Source organism: Lycorma delicatula, chromosome 1 (genome assembly GCF_047948215.1).
Source record: "Lycorma delicatula isolate Av1 chromosome 1, ASM4794821v1, whole genome shotgun sequence".
Lineage (NCBI taxonomy): Eukaryota > Metazoa > Arthropoda > Insecta > Hemiptera > Fulgoridae > Lycorma > Lycorma delicatula.
In genome coordinates, this window is record NC_134455.1 from 81,025,381 (window position 1) to 81,044,175 (window position 18,795).

Below are 18,795 nucleotides of genomic sequence, written 5' to 3' on the forward strand. Positions count from 1 at the left end.
ATATATTATCTGTTTGGTCATATCTATCGTTGCTATTTTTGGCCTTCATAATTTCAAAATTTTAACAGAAAAGTTTGTGATCTCAACAGATTGTTTTTTCTGACATAAACCAGCTATTTCAACCACTTTCACAGTATTCAGTGTATCAAGTGTAGTTAATATATCAAGTCAAGTATAGAATATACTTATATATAACAAGAGTAGTTAAGAGTATAAGATTTATGAAAAAAATATAAATTGCTTAGAAATTATATTATTTCATTAAACTTTCTTGTAAGCAGCATTAGCTCTATCGATTTGTTAGTAGTTGGTTCATCAGATGGCGGCTACATGTGCTTATTGTGGAATGCAGTGTATTGTGCTTTTCTTGCAAAAACATTCTTTCTAAGTGCACCTGTATTTTGCTTGTGATTTTCTGAATGTCTCAAAATTAATTCAGTTTATCAGAGTTTTGTAATTTTATGAATTCAGACACTGTTGTGTAGTTTAAAAGGATATAATTGTATGAATGATGATCATGTCCAAACACTGAATGTTTGTTTTGTATTCTTATCTTGACAAAATTCTACTTTTGCATCTTTTACAGCTGTATTTCCTATATTTGTCTCTTTAGTTTTACTGCTGTCATCACCATTACTTGTCTTTTCACCTGTACTCCAAAAAGAGTACAAAATGAAATCAGTTAAACTCTTGCTCTTCGCTTTCATCTCTTCCAATCACATCTCACCGTAGGCTTCTTTCCTTCTTTACTACATAATTTACCAACTCCTCTGATTTTTCTTTCACTTTAAAGTATTAATAGTGTCTGTTTTTAGTAATTTTCTTTAGACTTTTTTTTATTTCCTTTTTATTTTCTCCTTGCAGCAGATAATCTTTTGCTATAACTCTTTTTGATTGTTCACTTCTTACATTGTCCCCCCCCCCCCAGAAGAAAGGCACTGCATGATTGCATGATGCCTGAAAGAAACATCATCTTCTTGCTGTAGATCTAGACTTGGACCTTCTTTTATGGTGTAATGCAGATGAAGTCACCTCTCCTATTATACAGAATAATGTTAAAATATGGAAACGACTTCATATTCCAAATTGAAAAATACTAGGAGATAGAAACAAGTGCAGATCTACGTAGTTACTAAATTACTGCTTTATAGTATGTTTGAAATTTTTTGCCGCCATCTTAGATCTGCCACAAAGAATCAAACTTCATTTTTTAAATAAGAAGATGGACATGTGATACATGATCTTAATATTTAAAATGGTCTGTAACCTGAAAAACTGAATAAAACAGATCTCAGAACTATTACTAATATTTTTTGAGAAACTTTTTGTAAAACATTTTTATAGATACACATAATTTTGTAGGTTTTATTTACTACTTTGTGTCAGTAAACAAATAAAACTGCAAGAAAATAGTAGAGAATTGAATTTTAAGAAAAGCTACATTACGTCAACTCTACATGAAGAGATTAAAAATTTTGGTTTTATTAAATACAGTATTATAATTGCAAAATGAAACAAGAATCGCTTCAATATCAAGTTATTATACTTATTTTAAATATTAAGACATGCTGTTTTCCCAGATAACTTACAGCTTTCTGAAGAAAGTTGTCCACTGATGTCTCTTCTGATATTCAAAATATTTTTGTGAAAAAATTCAAGAATTATTAAAATTTAAGGTAAAAACATATTACCAGATTCCAAACATCCATATGCTAACACTTGGTTATGTTTCTTTATGTCATTTCTTCGGATTTCTTTTCTTATTTTTTCCAGATATGCAGGTTTCTTGCAGAAGTATAATGAAGCTTGTTTCCCTGCAGTTAGCAACTTTTAGATTTTTTATACTTTATTAAAATAAAAGTAAAAAAATTCAGTAAAAGACTTTTTAAAATCCAACAAGTAGTAGTAGTTTATCAGTTCTTTGAATTTAAAGAACTGGAAGTTGGCACGTTAATTGTCAGTAAGTTGTTGGCAGTTTAGTTTAATTTAGTGCAAATAACAGAATTAGTTGAAATTTAAAGATATAAAAAATATTTTTTAATGTTCAGATTTGTTATTTTTTAAATTGCATTTATTACTAATTTTTATTTTTTCCACTAATATGTACTGCGGAAAAAAAATTAAATGGGGGTTTTTATAATATCTCTTTGAAATGTTAAAGATTGTTGTTACCTATTTGATTATTATTAATTGTATTTTGACTACAGATCTGTTCAATTTTAATATTCAGGTACAAAAAATGTCTGAAACTAAGAAAATCTGGTTGTTATAAAATTCAAATTGTTTTCAATTTATGCTTTCTGAGTGTTTAAAATTTTTCACATTTGAATATGATTTTTATTAATATTTTATCATTTTAAACAGCAAAAATTAAGCTTCAAACCTTTCTCTAATTTCAAAACAAAATATAAAAATGTTTTTAATTGAAATATCAAAAACCATAATCAAATAATTTCTGAAATCTATTTTATCTAAAGTCGCCCAACACTGCACTTCCCTGCCAGTCCATAATTAAAAATTCATTGAAGTACAGATTAAATGCTCACAAATATTTAATATCTGTACTATATCATTTCTGTACATAATGTTGAATGATATTCTTCTCACCTGACATGCTGAGCTCTAGTTGGATGTCCTGATTTCTTTTATGTTTCAATAGTTTGCTAAAGGTTTTTTATAAGTTTATCTCAGCAGCTCCAATTTCAGTTTTTACTGAGGCATGAAAGTCTAACAATTTAACCATCAAAGAGCCAGTCATCCAAGGTGTCATAAACTTTTAAAATCCCACTCTTTTTTATTTTATCAAGTATTTTCCTTAATATATCCAAAATTTTTATAATATAATATCAAAATGTGTTGATGAAATATAAGATATCACAATCAAGATATTTAAATGAGTGAACCAGTTCTATCATCCTATTGTTTATGAACAGTTTACTCCTATAAGAAGGTCAACTCTGTAAAACCCCACTATGTTTGTTTTTTTCTGATGAAATGTGGAGTGAAATTTACCAAGTAAACTGAAAGTATACAAAGAAGTCATCCTCTGACCTCTAAAAAAAAAAAAAAATAAAAATGAAAATTGTCATAACATCTTCATAGGTGTAGAGGAATAAAAACATGTTCCTCCATCTTTAGTACCACTCACTGTTGATGTCTTCAATATATAAATTAAATAGAATTATAAATAATGAGTGAACTGAAACATAGCTTTTATAAAATTATCTTGTCAATCTAATAATGATTCCTGTTTTAAATATTACTTTAAGTAGATGCATTTTATGAACAGATTTATATTTTAAATGAGTATTGTTAAATGTTACTTTTTCATGAATCTTAATTTTTTTATTATTGTGGTAAATTATAAAAATGTTTAACATAATATTGACAATATTTACTTTTATCAGGTCAGTTGTCTATGTGGTTATGATTTATTATATGAGGTTATGAGTTTTATAAATATCTGTTGACTGATAAGATTCTGATTTTGTCATATAGATAAATTTAATGTTTATTTTTATTTCATAATTCTGTCAGTTAACAATAAACAAGTAAATAATAAAACTGTATAGTTGCCCTTCTCTTGTTATCAATTTATACAAATATGGTAAAAGCTCTAATAATAGTTTATAATCATTTTTTGTATAAATATTATATTGTATACGGTTATATATACAATTAACCATTGTGCATATAACTTAATTCTGAAGCTTAAATCCAGTTTTTATATAATTTTTGTCAAAACAAAGTCTCACTCTTCAGTTTTGATAGTTTTCCTGAACTTTTCCCTACTGAATTGAGGGAGTGTATGTTGCATTTTTTCACGACAAAATTATTTCTGTATTTGTTGTTTTATAATGCTGTTCTAGCCCTTCTTATAATTGTGAAAAATAAGAAGCATTACTTTCTCTGCAAATTTTGTTCATTCTACAGCCAGCCTCTGCAATGAACAGAATGTAGATATATCTACATTCTGTACATTTTATTTATTTCTGAATGAAATAGGTGGATTTCAATGGACTTCTCATGCTGATACATGTAAACCTCTTCAGTTAGCACTTTCTCTGTTTACCTGTCATGGAACACTTATTGTTCTTGACAGTTTGTCTAACTGCTGGACATTTCTGAAAATGTTGGTTTTTCAGCAACTCCTTATTTGGGATAAAGGATTTAATTATAAAATAACTCACCACTCTTACTAAATTTTTAACAGTTATGTTAAAAATTTGTAAGTAATATTTTAAACAGGGATTCAGATGTAGTCGTAGCGAATCCTAGTTTTCCTAAATTTTCTCACTGAAGAGAGACATTTAACAAAAGCAATACAAAATAAATGATTAAATCCATCAAATTCTTTCTTGGTTTTTGTTTTCAATCATGTTTTTAAAAACTTATAAGAATTGAATTCTTCTCTTATAAAAAAAAATGTTGTAAATTTTGTTTTTTCAGTAATCATTAATATTTCTTTTTAATCTTTAATAATTAAAGATTCAATACTGATAAATGGCCTCTCATTTTCAAAAGTATTTCTTACATCACACAGTCACTAAAAAATTATGAAAACTGTAATAGTAAAGAAATTAAAATAACTCTATTGATTGTTAGGGTTATGTAAGTGGTCAACAGTTATGATAATAATAATTATTGTAAAATATGACTTACAAGTTACATTTTATTTTAATGAACATTTTTGAGTTGCCAGATGAGTATTAAATTATTATTTTATGATTGTACTGTTAAAAAATATTCACATCACTTGATTTGACAGCTGCACCATACATGACTACAGCTGCTCTAGTCATGGATTTGTAAATAATTAACACCGTTATAAACATTCTACATATTCACTTTGTGTTTTTGTTACTTTCTCAGTTGCACAAGTAAGTGTATAGCTATACAGTATATGTACAAGGATAAGTATGATAATTTCCTGTAAGGCAGCTGAAATTCTTTCTGATGGTATTTGTTCTTATTCAAACCCCCCTAAAGATGTTGGAACAAAATATCTTATTTTTTTCCACGGTAATTCAACCTCCAATCGAGATGAATGACTACGGATTCTATAAAAGCATCAGCGGCCTTTTTTGCTACATATTGTAGATTTTCCTTGAACCAAAAATTCTCATCAAAAATAACTCCCAGGTATTTTTGAGTCATAACATACTGAATGCGGAGACCAGCCATCCGGACCCACATTCGTTGTGTACTAGCCAATTGGCCCTTGAGCAACATCATTGTGGTTTTCTCTGAGCTGAAAATCATCTTATGTTGGAGACTCCACAGTTTGAGTTTCTCACAAGCATGAGCAACTCAGAACTTATGTGAATCCCCTTCAATCAGCATAAGCAACGACACGACAACCACCTTAAATGTAGCATCGAATCGAATTCTATGATCCAAAGAAGGGGACTCAAAACACTGCCCTGAGGGCATCCTTCAGTTAAGGTTTTACGAGCCTCTAAGCCGCCGTCACCCAGGGAAATGGTCTGATGGCTGAAATAACTTGAGAGCACCCCTAGTTAATTTAGTGTACACTTACGCTTCTGCATCTTAAACAGGGCAGAGGGCACCATAAGTTGTAAAATGCCCCGAATATGTCCAGAAAAATCTCTACATATTTACAATACAATCCCTAATACAGTAAAGACCCACCAATATATATGTTTGTAATTTTTAGCAGCTTTCTTGATTTTAACTGTTCTTGGGGAACATATTATGGAGATTCAGTTAGACTAAAAGCTCAATTTTTTTTTTACTTGTGGGAAGCCTTTACCCAGGAATATGATCTCTTTTACTGGTATCTTGATGTTCTTCTTTTGGTTTTACCAAAGTTTGTTAAATGGTTGATACAAAACTTAAAAATATTTTTTCTGTGGAAATTTTTTTTGGTGTAACTGAAGGCTATAATATCTTTGTAGAAGGAACATGTTTAAATGCTATTTGTATTTAATCTTGAGATAATAAAAAAATATTTCTTCAAGAGAGAAAACAAATTTTTCCTCCAGGAAAAGGTTTTAAGATTTTAATTTTATTTACAAGGCACATAGATTCATGTTTAAGGCAAAACTATAAAATTTTGATTTACAGCGGAAACAAGACCTCCCCCCCTTACATACCTTATCAATTACAAACAGTGTGGAATATTAGAGAATATTTTAATCATGATTCAAAACCCAATTCTATTACCTTTCTCATGTAAAGAAGTAAAACAGATCTTGTGTACATATCAAACACTGTGGCCAGTAGACAGTGTGGAAAGAGTAATTCACTTGTTTACACTGTCCTGTACAAAGGTTAATGATTTTATTTGCTATGTATTTTAACTATACTTATCTATGTATTATCTAATTTATATATACAGAGTATTTATAATAATTGTTTAAGAATTCAGGGAGTAATTCCCCACATTGAAATAAAGAAAAAACTTTAATAAACATATGTCCAGAAATACTTTGTTATTTATGAACAAATTTAAATAAATAAGGTGTTATTTTCTTTGTCATAAGACACTTAAAATTTTTTGTAATAACATAACATTTAAATAAACCATGAGTTGCAAATATATTAAAAGTTAAGATGTTTACATGGCCGTAATTTTGAAATGGATTGAGATATCAGGTTCATTATTTTCATACAAGTTAACATCTAGGTATCAGTAAAAAAAATTTTACTTGATATAATTAACCATACCTGAGAAATAAATTTTTATGTTACAAATACAAAATGACAGATAGTGGGTTATATCGTGCATAATTAAGCATTTTCAGACATATTTTGATGTGGGGGATTATCCCCCAAACTACTAAAACAATTACACTATCTACTGGTCAGTAGATAGTGTAATTACGTTTGATACGTACATTAAGATCTGTTTTATTTCTTTTCATTAGAAAGGTAATTGGGTTTTTAATCATGGTTAAATTTTTCTCTATGGTGATAAAATTTTTTTTATTTTATTTTGATTTTTTCCTTCTTGAATCAGTTTTTATAAACACCCAGTATATATTTATAGTTAAGCTGACATTTCACGTGAACATCAGTGTGATTAACATATAATCACTGATGAAAGCAGACACCTCAAGGTTTTTTTCAAGCATACTTAATATTGTTTATGAACCATTGCTGCCACTGTACAACTATGAATGCACTTCAGTATGTCATCCTTATTCTGTTATCTTCTTTTTTTATACATTTATAAAAAGTTTCAAATTATTTTATTAGTTTATTTTCTAAATTATTGAAAGTGAAGGTTTATTTTTTGTGACTTGTTTTTGCATTCATGTGGAATTTCATTCAAATCCTATGCATTCATCCATATAAAATAACTGTTTTTAAAAATAAATACTTATTCATACAAATAAAGTACAGGGTGAAACAAAAATCAAAATTAACTTAATATGGTATGAGCCAACCTCTGTGGCACAAGTGGTAGCATCTCTGTCTTTCATCTGGAGGTCCTGGGTTCAAATCCCAGTCAGGCATGGCATTTTCACATGCTACTTATCATTTATCACATCCTCTCAAGGAGTACCTAATGGTGGTCCTGGAGGTTAAAAAAAAAGTATATGAAAAAAATTGGGATTTCCCCTTCATTATTCCCTGTACACCAGTTTGCAATTTAAAAAAAAAATATGTATCTCAAAATCTGATTTTAGCAATTATTATAATATGTGGTATGTATTTTTACACTAACTTTCTTTAATAAATAAAAAATTACTGTACAACTGTTCTCAAACTTCTTAATGGTGCCCAAATCAATTTCTTTTATTTATGTAAACATTATTAGTTTCATCAAAATATATTTTTTTTAGCATAAGTGTAAAGTCTTTCATTGTCTCCTTAATTTTGAAAATCAGTTGACAAACAAACAAGTTATTTTATAAAATTTGACAATTTTTAGCTGGATTTCATATCTACTATTTATAAAAATTTATAATAAATTGTATTTAGCACAAATGTAGAAGTAACACAGATGTACAGTTGTACTGAATAATTGCTATAACTGTTTCTTTAATATCTGCCAAACCTTTAGGGTACATTAAGCTTTAAGGAAAATTTAATTCTTTTTTCATTTTTGGTAAATAGGTTCTCTTAAACCTGTGCTACTTATGTAGATTCTAAATGTTAAGTTTAAATACTCATTAAATATTTTTAAATTAGTAATATACAACAAAATATAATTACTTGTATTGCCAGACAATATTGTTTCTATAAAAGAAAATAATTTAGTTGCATTTAAAATTTTACTCCAACTTCTAAAATTTAGTACTAAGATTTTCTTTTACTTAACAATTGTTTTTTAATAACTTTATTTTCTGTACCTCTGTTCAATGTATATATAAATTTGTTCTCAATTTTTCACTAATACCTTGTGATCTGTGATTTATTTTTATATTTGTTGTCTTCATGTATTTATTATATTACTTCATACGTTCATGTTTTAAATGATTAAATCATATCTACTTTTTATTTTATAAATAATTGTGTATTTTATGATGATGCTGATTTGATCAAGGTTTTACTATGGTTCCCCTTGATGCAATCAATATAATGTATTGCTACATATCAATAAGAATAAAAAATTTATTTGAACACATAACAGTAATACACTAGATGATTAAACACAATTCACATACAATACACTTTTTCATTACATTTTAATTAAGTCTGCCTTTATTAAAAGAAAAGTTGGCTAAAACATTCAGATTGTGTCAGAGTGAGAACCCTGTTGTTTTCTTTATATCTGCCATTTTGTATTTTCTAAACAGCAATTTATATCTCAAGATCAGATATTAATATAAATAATAATATTTAATACATATTTGCAACAGTTTCTGTAATAAAAGATTACTTGTAATCAAGACAGAACAATGCCAGCAAGAATAACAGATGTTAAGTTCTGAAAATATTATAATTTTTTTCTTAATGTTAAAGTATTGTCAACTGTGGAATATTGAGGATGTATGATTAACAAGATTTAACATTTACTTTATAATTAAAACTTAATAAAAATAAAGATCGCTACACAAATAATACATTAAGCACATTGAGAGAGTTATAAATATACCAATAAAAGAATCTACTTCCAGGTTACATTATAACAATAATGTATAATTGATAGTGGTCTGACACACTTCCATCTTGGATTGTGAAACAATCCCATTTAATGAAGTTCTCATCTTCATTTAAAATTTATTTTTACAATTGCCAAAGACAAAATTATTATTTTACTAAATCAAAATAACTAAAATTAATTAAAACTTCAAATTAACTGAAGAATATTCAATCAAATAACTAACTAACTAACTTGTCATCCACTCTTCAATAGTTGACTTCAAAAAACTAAATTTATTTTGAACATCCTCTGATTTATCAGGACTCTGTTCATTAGTATCTTCTGAAACATCTTCAGGAACTGAGGTTACTTCAAGTAGGTAAATCTTTGAACTGGGCTCAGTAGTTATCCTGGCCGTCTTCAATCAAACCAAACCAAATGTATTTTGCCATCTTTACCAGGACTAGTTCTATAATTTTCACTAATGGTCAATCTAACCTCTTGCCTTCTCCTTCAGCACATCTACTCCCAAATGATTGTTGGCCTTTTGTGCGACCATCACCATTGAGGAAACCAAGGTACTCTACTCTATCGTTTTCTCAGATCTTCTCCTACTCTTTGGTGAAAAGTCAATCTTTTAGAATCTATTTTGTCACAATTGGGAATTCCACTATGGTGTATAATTTGAATGAACATAGCAGGCATTAATGGCTCCAAGTCTTCTGGTCAACGTGACTCATATGTTAATGGTTAGCTATTCACCAATGCATCGCAGGCACATAATACAGCATCAAGCTCTTGCCTGGCATCATAGGGATATGAAGCAGGGATTTTGCGCAGTGAAAGTTTAAGGAATCCAACCATTTACTCCCACCATCCAGCTGTTGGCAGATAAAAAATCCATTTGCTCTGTTTGATGTACTATATTTTTCTATGTTGATCCAATTCAGTTTTATCAAGTGTGTTACTTGCCCCTCTAAAATTAAGTCCATTGTCTATATAAATTATAGATAGTCTTCCTTGTTAAGCAATGAATCTTCTCAAAGCTTGAAGAAAAAATTCCAATGACACTAATGTTACAAGCTTTAGATGTATAGCGCATGTATAAAAGCATATCCAGAACTTTTCACCTTATTTTAAAATTTACGGGCCTGCAAAGTAGATGCCTACTACTTCAAAAGCAGCGGCATCTCTGATATGATCATGTGATATTGCAGCAGGCACAGAATCTAAACCTTTGGATTTCTAATGATGACACACTACACACTTATGACTGATCTTACTGTTTTTCTACACTTCAGTATCCAATAATATTCTAGTAACAAACAAACTAGAGTCTGTCCTCTGGTGTGACTTTTTTCTCTGTGAAACTTCAATAAATCTCAAAAGTTTAGGATAATTGGATGGCAGCAAAATAGAAATCTAAAATTATCTGTACCATCTCTATTTACTATCTGTGTTGTAACTCTTGCCGAACCATGATAATGTTGAATTAATTGCCATTTCAATTAATTCCTTAATTAACTCCTTTTGTACCAGTTCCAACATTCCAGATTCTACTTCTTCAGTTGTTAATTACCCAAATGGTGATGTGGAAGACAAGCATTATTCAGAAATCTATGAATCCATACTGTCATTCTCACTATTTTTGTATAAGAAGTTTTTATAATACCAATCAGTATCATTAAGGGCATCCAGCATCACAGTTACTGGCGTTTTCCTTTTCTCTGTATTGATTTCTTTTTCATTATAGGAGACTGGAGACTTGGACCACGAACTAATAGGATGTCTCATCCATTGAGGACCCTCCCACCATCTGAAAAGTAGAAATTGTTGTGGAAAGCAACATCGACTCGGAAGATCCACTGGGTTTAAATGTCTGAGTAAATGATTCCAATTTGACGTATCAGTTAATAACCTTCTAATTTATTATACTCTGTTTTAAAAAAAGTACTTTCCAAGATCCTTAATGTTTTATCCAGGCAACTACCATATAGGAATTGATCTAGTAATATTTTTCAACCATTAATTCTTCTAAAATATCTGAAGACAACTTAGATATCTAATTGTGGCGGCTAACAACGCCAATTTGGTTATAGTTGTCTTAGGCAAGTGCCCAAGACAACTAAGACTTAGTAAGTTGTTGGCACTTGCTTGAATAAAGTGAATTTGCATGCCCTGGGAACACTCGCATCACATATAGTAATAAATAAGTGTGGTGACAGGCATTGCAAAATATAAGCACTGACTAGTTGGTTCTCCCTTCTTCATGAACCCAATGTGTAATTTTATTTCATGTAAAATAGAGATTCCTTTTAACTGTACTTGAAATGAATTTTAGATTTTTCCTGGCAGTTCAGAATTCGATTCTTTTTCAGATTGTTATTGTTTTCAAAGACTGGAACTCTTCATTATAGCTTAAGACCGGATTGATTTTTAAATATCCGTTTGTTTATTCCAGAGTATTCCCAATAATGAGGCCATAATGGCTCAAAACACACTAACTGTGTAATCCCATTTTCTTAATTCATAATTTACCAGTTTCAAAGATTGCTGTAGCTTCTCTTTGAAACTGGTAAGCTAGATAAACTAGTAACACAGTTTCAACATAAAAACTGGTGCATAATTTTTTTAACAGTGTCCAATGAATAAAACTGTGAACCTGCTGAAAGACCTTTTTAGGCTCTGTCCATATGATAATTTACCACTGCCATAAGTTGAAATTGGCTGCAGGTAACTCCAAACTCTACCCGCCTATGTATAAAAATTCTTAATTTATCTCAATTTCCAATCCACAAGAATCACAGAAAATCACTCTCCTTGTTCTGGACTGATATTTCCAAAAATGTCTATATCAACTGATATATCTATATCTTCTCTAATCTGAACCTTAAAATTATATTGGGTATGAGTTCAGTTACATTTATGCCTTTTTATAAACATTCGTTTAACGAAAATTGCTGTTTTTCCTTTGCAGATGCGTAAAAAACTGGGCATAATGGTGTTTAACTTCCTTCCTAAATAACAGATTCCTTCCAAAACTAATTTCATATCCTCCCAACAACTAGGACTTTCATTTTCATCAGTCAGTTTAATACCAGTTTTCTCTTAAGTTTTCTGACCAAATTCCTTCTGAGGCTTTAGGTAAAACTTGGTAAATAATATCTGAATTTAACGCTTTAAAATTGCTTAAATTACTATCATCTAAATTACTGATTATAATTCCATAACATAGATGTTCTTTTGGTTCCATTTAGACTCCTCCAAATAGAGCATTTGTTTTTGACATACAAGTTCATATTCAATTCTGTTTATAAATCTTTTACTATTGTACAAATCTTGCAAACCCATATCTATTAAGGCTCTTGCAATATCATTCACATTCCCTCTCACTTTAATTATGAGCGTTTGCATTAATACCGTACTGAAATTTATATTAAACTATTTGGTTGAAAGCCTTCTCCAAGTCAATGTATGATAAGGTGGAGATATTTTCAGGACTTTATATTTGTCAGTCAGTATTCTTACTCAGTGTATGGCATCTGTGGTGCCCACTCTGGTAATAAAACCACACTGGTGGGTGGTTATGGAGGAGAGTTTATTTATTTTATTCATAATGACCCTTTCCTATCCTCAGGGTATGTGAGGTTAATTTAATGATTATAGTTCTCACATTCAACAATATTCCCCTTGTTCTTATAAAATGGTGTCATGTTACTAGTCTCCACATATCTGGCATCTTTCCAGACGTTAAGGTTTGAAGTAAAATAATTTTTTTACATGACTAATAAATATGTAAATTTTATTATCAAAACCCATAGAACATTTTATTTCGAGAAAATGAATCTATGAAAAACAAAAAAAAAACTTTTAACTTAACAAAAAAATCTTATGAATTTGTAAAAAATAATTAAAAACAGTTGTTTCAATACAATTAATTCAGATCTTTGAAAAATTAGGTTGGCAGCACTAACTGTATGCTTCATTATAAATTTAAATGGTACTCACTGTCATTGTAGATTGTGATTATATGTTAATAATAAGTTAGGTGGTTTAGTTGTTGACATTATTTTGATTATGTTTTAATTATTTTTGAGAATCTAGTTCTATAATGTTTTTGTGTTTGTTGTACTCTAAAACTGTACCTACATTTTTTCAACTGAATCTGAATTTAAAAGTGAAATTCCGTTTTTGAAAATGGTGAAATTCATGCAGAATATGCTATGTTACAGCTTTTGTAATGAAAACTGCTCCAGCTGCAATGGAAAAATATTGACATAGGTATCCTGGATGAGTATTTTTCAAAACTGTAAAGCATTTTGTAGAATTTTTAATAGTCTTTGTGACAATACTACACTTCCCAGCACTCATGTTTCATCCAAACGTTAATGGTTAGATGGTGATGAAAGAGAATTTTTTTTCACTGATACAGCTTAGTCCTATGACAAGCATGAAAAATCTCTACACAGTTCAACATTCCACAAAGTAAAATATGCTCACAACCTGTGTCCTTATTATGTTCAGAAAGTTCAAGATCAGTTTTGTGTCCATGCCAGAAGGCTGCAGTTAGTCAATGGGTTAACAATAATCACCACTTAATTTCATTTATACTGTTTTCAGACAAATATTGCTTTTAACCATAACAGCATAAACAACACACAGAATTCATATCATGGTCTGAAGAAAACCCACATGCAGTAGCTGAATCAAATTTTCAGCAATGATTTTCATTGAACATTTGGTGTGACATGATCGACAACAAATAGGCCTTTTCATACTAAAACAACACGTCACAGAGAGAAATTAACTGGAATTTTTAAATAATCTCTTACAGTGCTTGAAAATTTGTCATTGGCGAAACTGAAATATACTACCAACATGATGCAGCACAACACATATCATGAATGAAGTAACTGGCCAACATGATGCAGCACAACCAACATGTGCAGCACAACACATATTATGAATGAAGAAACTGGCCATGTGATCTACGTGGCCAGTTTACCACTGGCCACGTATATCACTGGACTTGATGGATGAAATGCAAGGTATATAAGCAAAAAGCAAACATGTTATAAACTGGTTGCTTGCATTCTTAATGCTGCTGCCCCAAGGAATGCAAAGATATCAATAGTTAAGAGACAGAAAATGTAAGGAAACAAGCTGAAATGTGCAACATGTCAAGGTGGAAATTTTGAACATTTATTGTAAATTATGTTTTTGTTATAAATAAATTAAATGTATTTTAATTTTTCAAAGGTCTAAATTTATTGTACTAATAAAAAGAGCTGTTTTTAATTTTTACATAATATTTGTTTTGTTAAGTTTTGCTTTTAATAAGTTGATTTTTTTGTTTTTTATAAACATCAATTTTTTGAGAATTAAATTGTCTACACGTTTTTATAATAAAAATGTACTCATTAATTAATCATTTAACAAATTTATACTTCAAATCTAAAAATTTGTGTTTTTTTTAACCCAATTTTTCTATTTTACATTGGATATCAAGTAAAAATCAAATAAAGCAGGTCCAAGAAATGTAAAGTCAAAAAACATAAGAAACCATTAAGTTTACTCCTTATATGCCTTAAAAAATTCAGTATGACATCATTTCACCAGGGGAACTGAAAACCGGGTGAAAATTTTCACTAGCCACAACTTGATGTTTCTATGAACCTTTTTTCTTCTTTCATGCTCTAGCATCAGTTACAAAATTTTTCCTCTTTCTTTTAATCACCTGCATATAGATTTTTTACATCTGACTTTTCTACCTTTGTAGTATGTGACATTCCAAAATAAACTTTCAACTAAATAATAAATAAATATTACATATTTTAATGTGTCCATTAAAATTATTCGTTATGAGAAGACAGTGGTACATATTTATCTGATTTTGTTTGAGATAATTCCCAATTCTGCTTAGGACAGTAAAAGCATAGAAGAAAGAATTACTTTCTTCTCTTACAAGAAGGAAATAAAAATTATAAATATCAGAAGAGGAAATTCAAATAAAAGCACACTTTATTATAATCTGCTAGTTTTATTCTAAGGAACTATTTTACATTTCATTTAAAGAATAGTAAAATTCAGTAAAGGAAGAACAAACATACCACAACATCTGTTCTACATAAATAACTTCTTTTTTTTAAAGTAATACACCAATTAAACTGAGATTAATAATCGCTAAAAAAGTATAAGTAATACATTTAATCAAGATAAAGTACAACTCTTGTAATAATATAATTGCAGGAATAAATAACTGAATAAATTAGCTTAATTATATAAATAATAAGTCATAAGACTTGTTTCAATCCAAAACATGAAAACAAACTGCATGGTGTTACAGTTTCACAAATAATTTAAGAAAACTAAATAATTTTTGCACTTTTCACTATTACTTTTTTTTTTCTCTCCTTCATGTAATACCATTGTCATTCACTATTCATAACAAATAAATAGCAACTGATCCGCCATATGGTGATTACAGTAAAAGCACAATCAAAATAAATTAATTCTTAGTTTGTATAATATAAAGTTAGTATTTTGCTTTCAAGCATTTGGAATACTGAATATTAAGTGGTTATTATTGCAGTCCATTTATAATTAATTATATAATAAAGCATTACACAGTTAAAATACATTTCATGTACATTAAAACACTAAGTAACCCATTCAGACCTGATGTGTACAATTGTACACAAAAGATTTTAGTAGTTATATTTTAAATATAAAACTAAATTTGCGTTCTAGACCAATTGTGTATAAATAAACAGAAGTTCCTTATTCAATAAGAATAATTTCAGTGAGCTCTGTTGATGATCTGGGTAAATACATTCCTTAATCATATTGCTTGTCCCTTGTTTTAAAAGGTATGATTCTGTGGAAATAGTAATTGCTCTCAGTTTTTTTATAGCTGTATTATTGATTATTAAAAAATATCTGCTTTTTAATGACAAATTGTAAAGTATATTATTGTATTTTCTTTGTTAATTGTATAAATTTTTATTATAATTTTTGTAGTAATAAGTGTTTGTGTGCAATTTTACATAACAGGTCTTGAATGACCTATAAAACTTTTGTTTTTCATTATTTTATATACATTTTTATCATCAAATCAGCAGTTTAAGAACAATTCCAAGTTTTTTTATCTTTTGTGTATTTTGGTACATTGAAATACGAGAGAAAAATATCATTTTGACCATAATGAGTTTGAAATTCTTATCATTTTATGTGACTGAAGTTAATGATTAAGTGATGATGATCTTCAAGATGAGAAACTTTTGTGATATAAAAATTTTAAAAGCTAGTGAGAGTTGGTGCAGATAAGACTGGGCCAAACAATTTGATTTATGAAGATGAATTCAATGACAACACTCTTTGATGAACTTGTTGAGTTACTACCAGATACAAATTTTGGAGATAATGAAGAGTTACATTCCAAAATAATTTAGATCTTCTTCGATCAGTTGTTCTGGACTTGTTTTTTATTAGTTTTGTGCGATTGCAGTTTGTGTTGTGGTTTTATTACTACACTTGTTTAGGGTTGCATTTCACATATTCTGGTGGTTTGGATTCCATTTACTTCCAAAAACTGCATGCTCAAAAGTTTGTTTACATCAGCTGATTTATGTTGTTTACATTTTTGACTTAGAAAATTTTCTCTCCTGTAATTTTATGATGTCGATTTGGATGGTTCAGAAACTGATGAGGACTGCCGTCTGGCCCCTGTGGGTGGTGGGGGACTCTTGAGAAGTGACGGTACCTGGTGGTCGTCGGCTGGTGGCCATGAGTCTGAATCTTCAATGCGGGGCACTTGTTATCTTCGCTGCTGGGGCCCCGTATGGGCTCATCGACAGTGGTGGCTACTGATGCTGGCCAGTAAATAGATTCTATAAACCACCTTTACTTACCAATAAAGATGCCATGACATTGGAATGCGGCTCAACCTTTGAAATTACTATTAAAGATAATGTAGCAATGGTTAAATGGATTGACAACAAACCTGTTAGTCTGGTATCCAATTTTATTGGAAGTGGTAATGTTGATATGGTTCAACACTGGGACAAAAAGCAGAAAGAGTTCATTATGATTGATCGACCTGGTGTGTTAAAAGGTAAAATTATGCTATGGGGGGAGTAGAATTCATTCAACCAAATGATGAGTTATTACAGAATTATTTTTATAAGAAGATTTAAAAAATGGACTCTACGTGTTATATTCCATGCTATTGATTTCGCTGTTGTCCAAAGCTGGTTAGAATATAAATGTGATGCATTGGCTCAACATGTACCTAAACACCAACTTGTGGATCTAATGCACTTCAAAATGAGAGTTGCTGATGGTCTAATTCATTGTGGGAATCCTATCATGAAAAAGAAAAGAGGAAGACCAAGTAACTCTCCAACTGACAGTCATATAGTCAAAAAATATCATGGGGAAATAAGTACAGCACCAGAATTCAGTTCGATGGAACTGACCACATGCCTCTCCATGATTGTAAAATACTGAGCCGATGCAAATTTCCTAAATGCTTTGGTAAATCTAGAATAAAGTGCAGGAAATGTAAGGCTACTTATATTTATCATAAGCAAAAAACTGTTTCCTTGCATTTCATACAAAATAAAATTTAATTACTAGTGTATTCAGTTGGACAGGATTAAAATGTGATTTCAAAGTTGTGTTAACATATTTTTACAATTTATATTTCATTAAAAATGTTATAATAATTTAATTTAGTCCATAAAAATTGTGTTAGTAAGTGAAATCTTTTGTTTTTTATTCTATTTTAGTTTATATTTTGTTACTGGTTTATAACAATAAATTACTCTACAAAAATTTATTTTTAATTTTGACATTGTTTTTATAATTTTCTGAAGAAAAATTTCATTTAAGTAGTTTTCATTCAAAATATTAGTGTTTTATTGTAATTAAAATCAAAAATTTCCAAAAAACTTTACAAGACTTTGAGACCTGATATGTACAATTAAATACAATTTTTTTTTAAAAATCCCCAAAAAATGAGTGATTAAAAACTTAATTAAAAATCATTAAAAAATTCATTTACTTGGGATATGGGCACAAATAATTTTTTTATTGCAGGAAAAAAATTCAGGTCTGAAAGGGTTAAAGATTCATTTAATGGGTCTTTATGCAATAGCTAATATAAGGTGGCATTTTAATCTAAGAATTATTTAATAATTAGTAAATGAAGTAAATTAAAACATTTTGAATATAATCTTTTTTATATTAAAAGATTCCTTTTTTTTCGTTAAAAACAAAAATTAGGTTTTTGTCAAAAACTAATTTATGTTATTTCATTTATTAGTTTTGTCAAAAACTTAATTTAAAAATTAATTTTTTTTTTTTTTAATATTATTCACATTAAATTATTTGGGATTTATAAATTATTATACAATTAAACATTAAAAGCTTGTTGCAATATTTATTATACTAAGTATGAAAATAAGGGACTTAGATTTGTGTGTTACGATGTGTTGTCACATCTCTAGACCAATAAGAAATAAATTACCAGTCAATTGGCTTTAAAGTGATAAAGCGAGATAATATGAATACTAATACAAGAGTTCCAGAAACAAAACATACTACAAACATATACCATGTTTCTTCATCAAATATATCATTAAATGCTGGTATATGTTTATACATTTCTTCTATTAATCTTAAGCTATACGCATCCTTATATTTCTTCATTTTTGGTAACAATGTTTATTAATGTCTAA

General features: G+C 29.1%; 2 protein-coding genes across 8 annotated transcripts in view; one reads left to right on the forward strand and one right to left on the reverse strand.

Moving 5' to 3' along the window:
- The window catches only part of AGO1 (protein argonaute-1), a 208,695-nt gene that overhangs the window by 34,066 nt on the left and 155,834 nt on the right, over window positions 1–18,795 (forward strand). The gene's annotated exons all lie outside the window — the stretch shown is intronic.
- Window positions 15,076–18,766, reverse strand: LOC142319587 (uncharacterized). Its single transcript, XM_075357049.1, has one exon. The coding sequence runs from the start codon at window positions 18,764–18,766 to the stop codon at window positions 18,581–18,583; it is 186 nt and encodes a 61-aa protein (XP_075213164.1). The 3' UTR covers window positions 15,076–18,580.

What these genes read in the sequence shown, in the direction of transcription:
- LOC142319587 (XM_075357049.1), bottom strand. Translation starts at nt 18,766, where the DNA reads ATGAAGAAATATAAGGATGCGTATAGCTTAAGATTAATAGAAGAAATG.